Below are 12291 nucleotides of genomic sequence, written 5' to 3'. Positions count from 1 at the left end.
GGGAAAGTGGCACCAGGCAGCGATGTGCTGGCCGGGGAGGAGAGCAGCCCCAGGCCAGCTGGGGGATGGGACCCGCCGCCCCTCCCCCCGGGAAGGCAGCCCTGCTCAGGCCTTGCAGTAAATTTGCTCTAATTACAGCCTCCAGCAGTGGGAAACCTCACTTAGAGGAAAGGCTCCTCTGGGGTGGGGGCGGGGGCACTTCCCAGCTTTCCCAGGCAGGCTCTGTTGTCTGAGGCCTCTGCTTCCCCTGTCGCTGGGAGGCCCCTTATTCCTCTCCCCTCTCCAGCTTTGCTTCTCTCCCCCCCTTTAATTCTCCTCTCCTTTGAGGCTGGGATTTGGGAACAATGCCGTCCCTGCTCCTTGCCCCCCAGCTGGAGCCGCAGGCAAACAATCGGGGTCGCTTGCTGCTAGGGGCCGGGCCGAGGGGGCTCAGCTCAGCAGCACCTGCCCCAGGCTGGAGGGGGGACCGTGCTGGTTGGGGCTTGGGGAAGCGCCTGGTGTGGTACTAACTCGTGTGTGTGCGCGCACCCTGTTTCCTTCTTGGGGACAGGAGATCTCATCTTGATCCCCTCCAGCTCGGGAGGCCTGGGAAGCTCTGCGCAAGTGTGTCAGAGGATGCTGGTGGCAACAGCAGTAATCTGATTGGAGCCCTTCTCTTTGCAGGTGGACGATGCGATGCTGATGTTCGACAAGACAACCAACCGACACCGAGGTGAGAGTGGTCTTCTGGCCGTAGGAGAGGGAAGTGCGGAGGGTTTGCCCCCTGCCTTGCCTAGGGAGGGGTTAGTATCCCAGCAGAGGGGATGCGGGCTGCAGCTGCCCTTTATCCTGCCTCCAGTCTCCCCATCCTTTTGCATCTGCATCCTTTACCAGCGTCCCTTGCAGCACAGAGAGCTTTTGTCCAGCGCGTTTCCTGTGCAGCAAACTCGCCGAGTTGCAGATATGTGAGAGCAGACGTCCCCCTCCCCTGCCCTCTTACTTCTGCAGCTCCAGCCTGCAGCGTATGTCTTACCTTGTCCCAAGTAATCTGAGCTCTGGGAAAGCTGACACAAGAGCCTGAGGAGTGCCTGCTTCTCGCTCCTTCCTCGGCCCAAAGCCCGCTTGTGCTCCCGGGTCACCTTTTCTTACTCGAGTCTTGCTGGTGGAGTCTGGTTACAGGTTGGGAGCAAGGCTGTAATATTTGCGCTCTCTAGGCCCAGCCCACCCCTGGGTGTCCCTGCCTCCTTCTCTCCTGGCGAGGCTTCAGACTGGCTGTCTGATGGTGTGGCCAGGCTCAGCGCTAGCATTTTACCAGCTTGGAGGTTCATGGCAACGCTTAACCTGCAAACTTAGCTTCAGCGTCTTGCAGACCAGGGCCAGTCACTGTGCGGGGCCGCTCTCACGCCTGTGTGCTGTTTGAAGCACTTCCAAGCACTTCTGTCCCCGGATCAGCGAGGGAACACTCCCTTCTGCTCTCGCTACACTGTGTGCCCTTCAGGTTTTTGCGTTTTTCTAAAGCCATTAAATCTACTCCAATTGCCTGGCCTCAGCTGTTGTTCCAGCTTTATCTTAAAAGGGAAGAAATGTTAACCCCCGTTCCTCCATGGGTAACTCCCAGCCACTAGTCCAACTACAGAGTTGTCAGGCCACCGCGTCGGCAGTGAGGGGCCCTGCCCTGGGCACAGCAGGCCTGCTGGGGGTCTGAAGGGGCTCAGGACTGGTTTTGGCATGAGGGTTTTGCTCTCGAATTCCCAAGCAACTCTGCTTGAGGGTGTGAGTGAATGGTGGGAAACTACCTGGGCACAGACAGACAGAGGAGTTGATGGAGAGACATTTCTGGCAGTGTGGAGAAAAAGTGGGGTTCTTGGCAGCAGATCCTCATCTGTTTTTAAAAGTTATTTTAAAACACCATGGAATTGGCCAGTGCTGGAAAGCGGAAAGCTTTGCTTAATCCCAGCTTGCTCTTAAGGCAAGCTTAAAGACATCCTCCCACCTGCCTCAGTTTTCCGGAAGCGGCTGCAGTCAGCTGAGAGGAGTTTAGTCCGCCTGCCCGAGCTGGGCTTTGCCAAAACTGTCAGCAAAGGAGTTGGTGAGAGAAAGGAGGTGTAAGTGTGGGCCAGGGGCCAGGAACATGCTGTCCTGTCTTACCCCAGATACTAACCTTACTTTGGTGAAATTGCTTTGCTTGTGTGTGTCTTGCTCTGTACAGCTGCATTGCTGATACTTGCCTGCTTACACAAGCTTTATGACCAGTGACTGCCAGGGAAATGTGCAGGGTGTAACTGCTGGTGGGGTGCATTGAGCGAGGACGGTGATGTCCTGGCAAGCAGCTGTTCATTTCTCCACCAACTCTTTGTGTGAGCGTCTGCCGGGGTCCTCCCCGGCATTATCAGCCATGTGGTTTGCCTTGCAAATAGCAAAGTTAAAAAAGTACTTGGTTTTGAGAGCAGTTGGGTTCAGAGAAGGTGGGAAGTACAGGATAAGGAGGACAGGGGAATCTGTAGGGGGATGGTCCTGTTCTTGTGCATAAAAGCAGGATTTTCAGGAGAGGGAAGATGAGTGACGGCTGTTTCAGAAAGGGCTGGTTGCACCGTCCTTCTCCTGCCAATAAAAGGATGTGGGTAGTGGGTGCAAGCTGTGCAGAGCTCTGACCTGATCGAGGAGTTTTGCCTTTTCTTCAGGGTTTGGGTTTGTCACATTTGAAAGTGAAGACATTGTGGAAAAAGTGTGTGAAATCCACTTCCATGAGATCAACAACAAAATGGTGAGTCTGTCTGGGGCAGAACCCGGAGGAAAAGGGACAGAACTATGGTACAGAGTGGGGCAGCAGCACAGAGGCAGGTGTGAGGCACTTGGGTCCTGACACACTTTCTCTGCAGTGGGGAATTGGGTTGAGTCTTTTCCCCAAAATCACAGCAGCCAGCTTGGAAAAGAAACTTGCAGTGTGGGGGTGAACCAGCTCAATAGTGCGCTTTCAGGGAGAAGAGCTACTGCGACAAGGAATTGTGCAGTGCTCGGAGGTTTCAATCTTACATGAAACTTCTTGGTGGCCTGGGAGGGGGCAGGATTTATCTTTATTCAGAAATGAGGAAAACCATGCTTGAGGCTCTGGTTCAAGGCCAGGCAGATCATCAAGGGCAGCTCCAGGGGGAGAAGAGCAGTGTTAGACCTCCCCATTGCCTGTGGTGTAGGCAGAGCGAGGGGGAAAGCTGGCAGCGGGCACGTCAGAGGCAGGGACGCTCTGAAGGGTCAGTGAAATGGGCTGCGGACGGTGGCCAGGGTTGGGGAGTGTCGTGGTGGCAGCAGCTCGCCTGGTCCTGGCCTGCCGCCTGGGTGCTGCTGGTGCTCTGTGGCAGCACCTTGTGCCGGCTGAGCCTGATCCTTGCTTTCTGGTGGCAGGTGGAGTGTAAAAAAGCGCAGCCGAAGGAGGTGATGTCCCCCACGGGCTCGGCGCGAGGGCGGTCCCGAGTCATGCCTTACGGGATGGACGCCTTCATGCTCGGGATCGGCATGCTGGGTAAGCCCAAGGACACTTCTCCAACCCAGCTCCCGGACCTGCTGGGCAGCAGCTTAGAGGTTTTATCCCCAGCCTGGGCAGGGCGGCCAAGGGCAGCCGTCCCTGGTGCAAGGCCAGGGGCGCCGGCAGGGTGCCGGGAGCTGTTTGCGATCACAACTTGCCCTCTGGTGGCACCTGGAAAAACTGCTGCCCTGCGACAGCCGGAGCTGGCCAGGCACAGCCGTGTGCTGGGTGGCTCTGGCCCTCTGCAACTCCGTGAACGGCCCCGCAGTGCCGCAGCCTATAGACTGTAATTCTATAATGGCTCTCGTGGAGTAGGATGTAAGCCCATAGCTGAACCGAGTGTGGAGTTAGCTGTGCTCAGGCATCCTCCTCCCGCACTTCCACAGGTTTTCTGATGAATTAATTGATTAAAGAGCCCCCGAGTTTCCACCTGAAGCAGTGGTCCACATAAATGTCCTCACTGCCATTTAAAGACTGTAAAAATTCTCTTAAAGTTCTCATTGAGCTTTGTCTCCCTTTGTTCTCTCCCTCTCAGGGACAGCAAGAATCTGGTATTGCAAGAAAAACTGTACACATACCATGGGACCCTCTTGTAGGGAGAAACTGGTGATGAGCAGGCTGGGTTTCATGTCTGTCAATGATGATAAGGCAAATGCGTTAGATAAAAGATTAAAAAAGGAAGAAAGAAAAGTCCTGTGTAGCCTCTGCTTCCAGGACTACAAACCCTCATGCCTGGATCTGAGAGTCAAGCATGATCCTTCCAGCGCAGGTGCTGCTCCTGGCTTCTCTCCCTCCCTGCATTCGTTCAGGCCAGGCTTGAGCTGACCAAGAGCGCACTGTTTGCTGAGGATCATCGCTGGTGTTGCTGGCCAGGGTGTACTCAGCCTGGCTCTCCTCACTAAGCCTGCCGAGTAGCACTTAGTCACTGAACAAAACCCCAAAAAGGGCATTTTTCCCCCAATGTTTTCACTTGACTTATTGAAGAAAAATAAATCTCCAGCCTGTGGTTTTGGGTTTTGCCTTTTCTAAGCCATCTGAATTTTAAAGCAGCAAGGCTCAAGCTGAGTCACTGGGAAATCCACGCACTCCTATCTTGGGAGATCTCAAATCAAATATTTATCCCTGAGTCAATGCCCTGTGTTCTCACAGGCTCCTGCTCTATAGGTGGTCAGCTTCCCAGGGAGCGGCAGGAGTTGTCCTCCCACCTTGCGCCGGGAAGAAGCACTTTGCTTGCACTCGCCAGCACTTCTAATGCAAGAGTGACTCAGCCGCTGAAAGCCCCCACCTCTCTGCTCTCCTATTTATGAATCCAGATGATGCATCAGAAAGCTTGAGCACAGAGCATGAATTTCTGAGAAAGAAACTGCCATGTCCTTACATGTTTGGAGTGAGGAAAAAGATTAAACAGGCCTGCTAGAACGCCTTTCTGGAGTTTTCCAGCGATTTTGTGGGGTTTCTGCTATTCATCCTATTTGCATGAATAACCTAATGGTTGTGCTGCTCACGAGCAGCCAGGCACTGAGGACGTGGATGCTGCGAGCTTCCAGTAACAGAGGCCTTTTCTCTTTCCCCAGGTTATCCGGGCTTCCAAGCTGCCACCTACGCGAGTCGAAGTTACACTGGCATTGCACCTGGCTACACTTACCAGTTCCCTGGTGAGTGGTGCTCCCTGACTGGTGTTTTGGTCTGCCTTCAGGTGACGGGAGTCCCTGGCATGTGACCCAGGCTGTGCCCTTTTCCCCTGTTTGGTGTCTCTTTAAATTGGAGAGGATGTGGAGGGAGGAGGGGAGAAGCCCTGGAATAGGTGGGAAGAGCCTGTCCTTCATTAGGATTATCCTCACACTCCAGAGGCAGGAAAAGCCCAAGGCTGCTCTGACGCCTTTATGTGAGCCTCCTCCGTAGGGCTGCTGCTGTGACACAGAAGGGCCCCTGCAGCTCTGCCTGTCTCGCTGCCTTTGTGTGTGTCTGTCTCTCTTTACCAGAATTGCCACTGCTCTGAAAGTAGCACAGAATTTTAAAACGTGGCTTTCCATGGGCCAGGGAGCCTCTAGGCACCTGAGACACGGGCGCCTGCAACGCTGCCGTTGTGTTCTGAACAGCACCTGGACCACTCACAGCCTCCAGAAAGCATCTGCTGGGGTGAGGGGCTGCAAATCCCTTGCAAACTGGGTGGTTTCAAGCTCCCAATGCTGCCATGTGCTCAGAACATGGATTCTGCGATCAATGGCTGGAACCTGCTGTGCTGCAGCTGCTCACAGCTTTCTGGGGCCTCTTCTCCCTCCCATTCTCTGCAAGGCAGGGGAATGAGGCAGAGCATGCTCAGGGAAAAGATTGCCTTGCTATTTTCTAGAGAAGTGGCAACTCCAAGCATCCCTTCCTTACTCCATCCCTCAGTGTGATGGTTTATACATGAAGTCCTGATGTTAGGGGCTGGGAATATTTTCCTTCCGCTTGAGGCGAGCCCAAGCTGACTGTGCTGAAAGTTGCTGTTGCCTCCAAACTGTCTGGAAGCTCTCCCTGAACCCAGGGAGAGAGTCTCAGGTGTAGTGGCTTCAAGTGCCTCACCTGAGTAAACCCATGAGTGTGGCACGCACTGAGCACCCACTGGCACGGCAACCAAGTGGTCAGCTTGGATGGGTCACAGAGTGGTGCTCCAGGGCTCACCTGAGACTGCGCAGTGAAGCTTGCACTTGCCCTGCCTTGGCCAGATTTATTCTAAGGGTAAATGGATCCTTTCAGTCTCCAGGGCAGGAGTCCAGCACCTTTCAGCACCAGTTATAAGTTACTCTAAAGGTAGCATTGGTCTGGTTGCAGTCTGGCTGCAGGCTGCTCCCCCAGCAGACCCCGGCTGCTGTCTCTCTGCGGGGTCTCCCTCGGAGCATTGATGAGTTCCTAAGATGTCTTGCATTTCGTTTTTAGAGTTCCGTGTAGAGCGGACCCCTCTCCCGAGTGCCCCCGTCCTCCCTGAGCTCACAGGTCAGTCCCGCTCATTTCCTACACTCACAAGCTGGAAGGGGAGAAGGGGGCTTTGGGCTGTTCCAGTGGTGTTGCTGCTCCACAGCCTGGTGCAGCTAGACTGGAAATGTTCCTTATTTCCTCTTCCATCTGTACGAGCTCCATCCAAAGCTGGGGCTGGAAAGATGGAGAGGCAATCAGAGCCATGTGTATTGCGTCTGAGAAGGGCAATGCAGCTCATACCCAACGGAGGCATGTAATCCTTAGATGGTGTTTCCTGCTGCTTGCCTCAGTTTTAGCTCCTTGCCCCAGGCTGGGTGTAAACCAGATATGAAAAACTGCAGAGAGCAGGGTGGCTTCTCAAAGGTCTACAAATGACCGTAACCTGAGCTGCTGCAAGGATGAGATTTGGAGTGCTGGGAGGAGGGAGAGGGTGTGAGAGCACTCCTGGTCACTCTAATGCTGTACCCCTGGGCAGGAGGGTCTACAGGAAATGCTTTTCTTGCTATGGGTGGTGCAGAATTCCCGGGCAGAAATGAGTGTGGCAGGACTCTACAAAGTCCTGCAGTGCTCAAAGGAAACTGTGGAATGAAACAGGGGCAGAGGACCGTTCTCCAGAGACTAGTCCTGGCTCAGTATCCTCACCCTCTGGATCCTCAGCCCCTGGCTTGTGTGCAGTGTGTTCTCTCTGGGTGATGCTCCTTCTGTCTACACTCCCTTCCATGGTCATGCTTCCCCAGCTCTGTCGTGTCCATGATTTTTGTCGTAGAAAAGCAGCTTCGTGTAGCACCCTGCTTCCCATGTGCCACCTCATTTCCATGGCGTTCCTCCTCTCCAGTGCTTCCTTGCCTCCACCTGTTTCAGGGTTTGAATCTCTCTGCATTGGGGATGTGGAAAAGCTTCCTGAGAAACTCTCGTGGAATTACCAGTACCAACAGGCTTGAAAGGGGCTTTCTGTGGCACAGAACTGTGTCAGTCCTCAGAGAGTCTCCGTTCCTGAGCATGCTGAGGTTGGCAGCCACCACTGAACAAATTGCTCTGAGGAAGGTAGCGGGAGGCCACATCCCAGCTCCCTCTTAATAAAGCTCTTCCCTGACACCATGTATGCAACTGCGTAAGCACCGGACCCCCACCTCTGAGCCATCTGGTTGCCAAGCAGAGGAGATGTGGGACCAGTTGTTTATTTACATTGTGTTCTTCAGCAAAACCCATAAAATTTGTAGAGGACTGTTGGTGACGTGGCAAAATGCCTTTCCCTCCAAGGTCCACCCCCGGCTGCACTGTGCCTTTTCCTAGCGGAGGTGACTCGCCCGGGCCCGGCTGTCACCAGCGGCTGGGGCGCACAAAGGCTCTGTACAAGAAGTTATTAATGCTGCTGTCCTGGCTGGGTGCCATGTTAGCTTACAGCCCCGAGTGTCTCGCTGAAGTACCAGCTGGGCATCGTGGCATTCTTCCCTTCCCGTTATACTTACCTACTGTTCTGCAGTCGCTGTGCAGCCTCTTGGCTAGGCCAAGAGCTGCGATTCCCATGTATAGGCTGGAGTTGGTCCCGCAGAGGGCAGGGCCCCCTTCTTCCCTACTGTTCTGCAGTCGCTGTGCAGCCTCTTGGCTAGGCCAAGAGCTGCGATTCCCATGTATAGGCTGGAGTTGGTCCCGCAGAGGGCAGGGCCCCCTTCGCTCCTACAAAGGGCCAGCGAGCTGTGCAGCGCTCGAGGGCCCTTGTGCCTTCAAGTGGATGCGTGCGCGTAAATGGGCTGCGCTTTGTGGGCTTGGCAAGCGGAACTGAGATGAGGGGATGGCACAAGCAGGGATGATTGCTCCAGCACGCAGGGAGCTAACATGCAGGTGCTTTGTTATCACGACACAACCTGGTGTCTCAGCAGAAAGACTGCAAAGGCAAGAAGGGTTTCTTCTGGAAGAAGAACTGGAGTCTCTTTGAGAAGACCTGGCCTCCTTTCTCAGTGAACCCGCATTAATTCAGCTGTCTGTTAGGGACTTGAAGCAATGATGGGGCAGGAGGGGGGCTGCCAGCAGCCTCTCCTCCCTGCAGCAGCATCTCTGGGGGTGATGTGGAGCAGCGACATGCTCACGTTGGCCCAGGGCCTGTAATGAGCGGCTAACCCAGATCTAAGCCTCATATGACGTTTGCTTGAAACAGACTGGTGCCTGCTACTAAATATTCCCTTATAAGCTAGTCTGGGTTCCAGCCTTAACGCGATTGATTTGTTCTGACCTCTTTTTATGGTGCTCTAAACAGAATCACGGTGAATTTCACATTCAAGCATGAAATGCTGACCCAGTCATTTTAAGGGCAAAGAGAAACATACTGGCTGGATGCCTCCTACCCCGAGGGCTGGATGCCTGCGGCAGCAGAGTTGGGAATTAGAACTGCTACATATAAATTAAGAGTTACTGTTTTAATTAAGCCATTTCTAGTTCTTGCTCCCTAGGTACATGCTTCCTGCTCTTCTACAATGAACGGCAAAGGTGGGAGGATGGTATGTCTCAAGCAGAGTTGAGAAATGGGGAGAAAGAGGCTATTAAACTGTTATTCAAGAATAGTGCCAAGGGACAGAGAGGAGGGACTGAGCCTCAGGACGCTGAGCTGTCAGCTGCTGTCGCTGAGCTGCTGCGTTTCTCCATGTTTACAGCCAAAATCTGGATCTGTAGCTTCAGATTAACTGCATCTCACAAGCTAAATGGCAACAGGATACGTGTGAAATTGCCCACTCGTGGTTCAGCTCTTCCACGTCGTGCCCTCAGCTGCTCCAGGGTGTGGGCTTAGCAGAGCCTGGCTAGTGAGTTCCCCCGGACATTCGGGGAAGGACACTAATAAACGCAGGGCTGTGCACTTCCCTGTTGTCATCCCTGGACGTCCTGCGTGGTGCCGATACGCCTCTGTGCGCCTGGTATTTCGCAGCAGGAAACAGTGCCCCTGAGATGCCTGTTCCTTCTTTTCCAGCAATCCCCCTCACTGCGTATGGACCAATGGCAGCAGCAGCGGCTTCTGTGCGCCTGGTATTTCGCAGCAGGAAACAGTGCCCCTGAGATGCCTGTTCCTTCTTTTCCAGCAATCCCCCTCACTGCGTATGGACCAATGGCAGCAGCAGCGGCTGCGGCGGCCGGGCCGTGGTGCGAGGGACAGGTAACTGCCACTTTCCTCCCCAGCAGGGCGTCTGGTCACGGAGGTTTGCGATGGGCTGCGGGAGGGGGGTGGGACGGGGTTGCATTTTTGGGATCTTCACTACGTAGTTCTGCTGCCTCCTGTAGGTTCCACTCCCAGTCGCACTGGTGGATTTCTGGGCACCACCAGCCCTGGGCCAATGGCAGAGCTTTATGGAGCCGCCAACCAGGACTCAGGGGTCAGCAGTTACATCAGCGCTGCCAGTCCAGCCCCGAGCACCGGCTTCGGCCACAGCCTAGGGGTGAGTGTTCCCTGTTGGGCTCTGTGCAGGGGGAGGAAGATGGAGAGCAGCACAGCCCAGGGAAGGGGCTGTATCCATGTAGTGATGGAGGGGAGCAGTGGTGGGCAGCCCCCTCTTAGGCCGCTTTCTGGTCAAGAAATGCCACCCGCCACAGCATCTGCCATACTACTGCTGAGCCCCAGGCCACAGACGGATGGTGAAGGATGTAGTGGTTCACTTGGAGCCCACTTCCCTGGGCCCTGCTGGCTCTCCCTGACCACCACTCATGGTCCTGATTTCCAGACCTTTCCCTGGTCTGGCCGAGACTTTCCAAGAGCCTGTCTTGGCCCTGAAGCAGTGTCCTGCAGGGTGATGTGCTCTTTAGATCTGGTAGCTCCAGCTGAAACCGTCTTTGCCAGCATCTAGGCCATGGCTGATTTTGTTGTGGTAGTAGTTATCCTTCACTTTTGTTTGCTTAAGAGCGGGGTTTTAACTCTTTCTTTGCAGGGTCCCTTGATTGCAACAGCTTTTACCAATGGGTATCACTGAAGCTGGGGACCAAGGAGGCAGGAGGTAAGAGAGCTTCCAACACGAATGGATAATGAGAGAAATGAAGTTCTGAGCTGGCCCCTGTGCTTGGGCTGCCGGCAGGAGCTGTGGATGCACTGGGCACCTTGCGGGCCTGCCCCAGCCTGCAGCAGAAGTCCTGTGGCCAGCCTGGGGCTCTCTTCTGCACCAGAGGCCTGGCAGGTTGCGTTCCTGCCTTATGCTCCCCAGGCTGGGAGTGCTGTGAAGGGGTCGCTTAGTGTCTAGGCACGAAGAGGAAGGAAATGGGAGCTCTGACAGAAACAGGAAAGGTCTGCCCAGTTGGCCAGAATCAGAGCCCAGTGCGATCCCGAGAGACAAGCTTGGCTCACCTGCGTGGCTGGGGAAGCCTTGTCCTTGTAGCTGGTTCTCGCTGCTGCCAAGACCACTGTCTCTGAGGAGTGAGGTTTTTGCTGCTTGGGAGAAAGGCAGAAAGAAAATCTGAGGGCGATCAGTTCTGTTTCTGGTCCTTACACATGCCTAAGAGGAAACCGGTGGATGGTCTCTGTTTGCTTTGCAAAAGTTAGCTGGCTTAAAAATAAAATTAAAATGAAGAAAACCCCGGCTTTTCAAAAAGGAGAGCAAATGTTTTCAGGGAACAGTGTCCAGAGAGGAGCTCATGGCAGCCTGGAAGGGCTGTTCTGAGCTGAGTGCTGGAGAAAGGCTGGACCCTGCTGTGTCACAGGTCTCTGGGGGCAGGAGTGCCACAGGGCCTGGGCGTGCAGGGCCCTGTTTCCCTGGCCTGCGCATCGCCGTTAAAGACGGAAGCATCTCTGCTATGTCCCATCCCTGTGCCAGCAAGATGTGGAACAGGCCTGTGTTGGGGCAAGTCTGGGAACTGAGTGTTTCTGTCAGATCACACCGGAAAAGCTGTTGGTTATTCTAGATTCTGTCCCTTCCCTCCCCTGCTGTGTCCCGCAGATTCCCCAGTGACCTAACCGAGGACAGCAGCTGGAGGATCTGGTGAGCCTCGGGGGACGAGCCAAGGTTACCTTTTCTTGAATCAAACTGCACACTGCCGGCTGGCTGCCAGGCTCCTGCTGCCCTGCCCCGATCTCTCCCTTTGACCAGACCACACTGGACTGAACCCAAGGAGATCATCTCGCTTTCTTACTAACCACCGATGGTTTACGCTTCCCCCCTCCCTGCCCCCAGCCCACCAATTCTTCTTTTATTTATTTTATTAGCTGTTAGGTTTATTTTTTTATTTTATTTTTTTATCTTTTGGGGGGGCTACCCCTTCTTTTCGTTGTTTGCTCTTTCCCGAGCTAGTAGGCATATTTTATGAATTGGCTTTGTGATTGTGTTAGGTAGTTTTTAATTGAGGAATATTTTTATTTGGCTTTGAAACTGTTTTGAATATTTTCAACTCTGTTGTTGTTGTCGTCAGTGTTTTTAAAGCACGGTATGTAACAAGAATGCAGTTCTGAAGGGAAGAAAGAGACACAGAGAGAGCAAAGGCTGAGAGGAACTGATGTATTTCTATTTTTTTTAAAGAAACTGTTTTTAATTGTTTCTGTTTTGTAAATGTGAGGCTTTGAAAAGTGTGAAACTCCAAGGATCCGAAAACGTGGGACATCGCTATGGAACAAAACAAATGTATATTTTGCTAAGTGAGAAACACTATCCTTACAGCTGAAAGATTTTTTTTTTCCTAGTTTTAGTTTTACGTGGGGTTTTCTTTTTCCTCCTGTATAATATGTAAATATCGTGAGCTGAACCTGGCTGCTGCCTGCAGCCTGGCTCCAAGGAGCAGCTCCAGGTCCTGGACTTGGTGCCGCAGTGTGAGCAATACTCTCCAGCAGAATCCTGACAGGACTCGTTCTTTTTTTGTACACCTTTTACTGT

At 53.7% G+C, this 12291-nt stretch overlaps 1 protein-coding gene across 1 annotated transcript; it reads left to right on the top strand.

The window, feature by feature from the left end:
• Nucleotides 1-669: 669 nt before the first annotated feature.
• Nucleotides 670-11838, top strand: MSI1 (musashi RNA-binding protein 1). The gene is given in 10 exon segments (XM_010132281.1): nucleotides 670-712; nucleotides 2661-2743; nucleotides 3379-3496; nucleotides 5074-5154; nucleotides 6419-6475; nucleotides 9526-9578; nucleotides 9581-9599; nucleotides 9725-9879; nucleotides 10366-10431; nucleotides 11365-11838. Coding segments are annotated over 9 exon segments (645 nt in total). The 5' UTR covers nucleotides 670-675; the 3' UTR covers nucleotides 10408-10431; nucleotides 11365-11838.
• Nucleotides 11839-12291: the final 453 nt, after the last annotated feature.

The sequence above is a fragment of the Buceros rhinoceros genome, unplaced genomic scaffold (assembly GCF_000710305.1).
Source record: "Buceros rhinoceros silvestris isolate BGI_N320 unplaced genomic scaffold, ASM71030v1 scaffold46802, whole genome shotgun sequence".
NCBI lineage: Eukaryota > Metazoa > Chordata > Aves > Bucerotiformes > Bucerotidae > Buceros > Buceros rhinoceros.
Note: the sequence above shows the minus strand (reverse complement) of the source record. Positions and strands in the feature narration are given on the sequence as shown.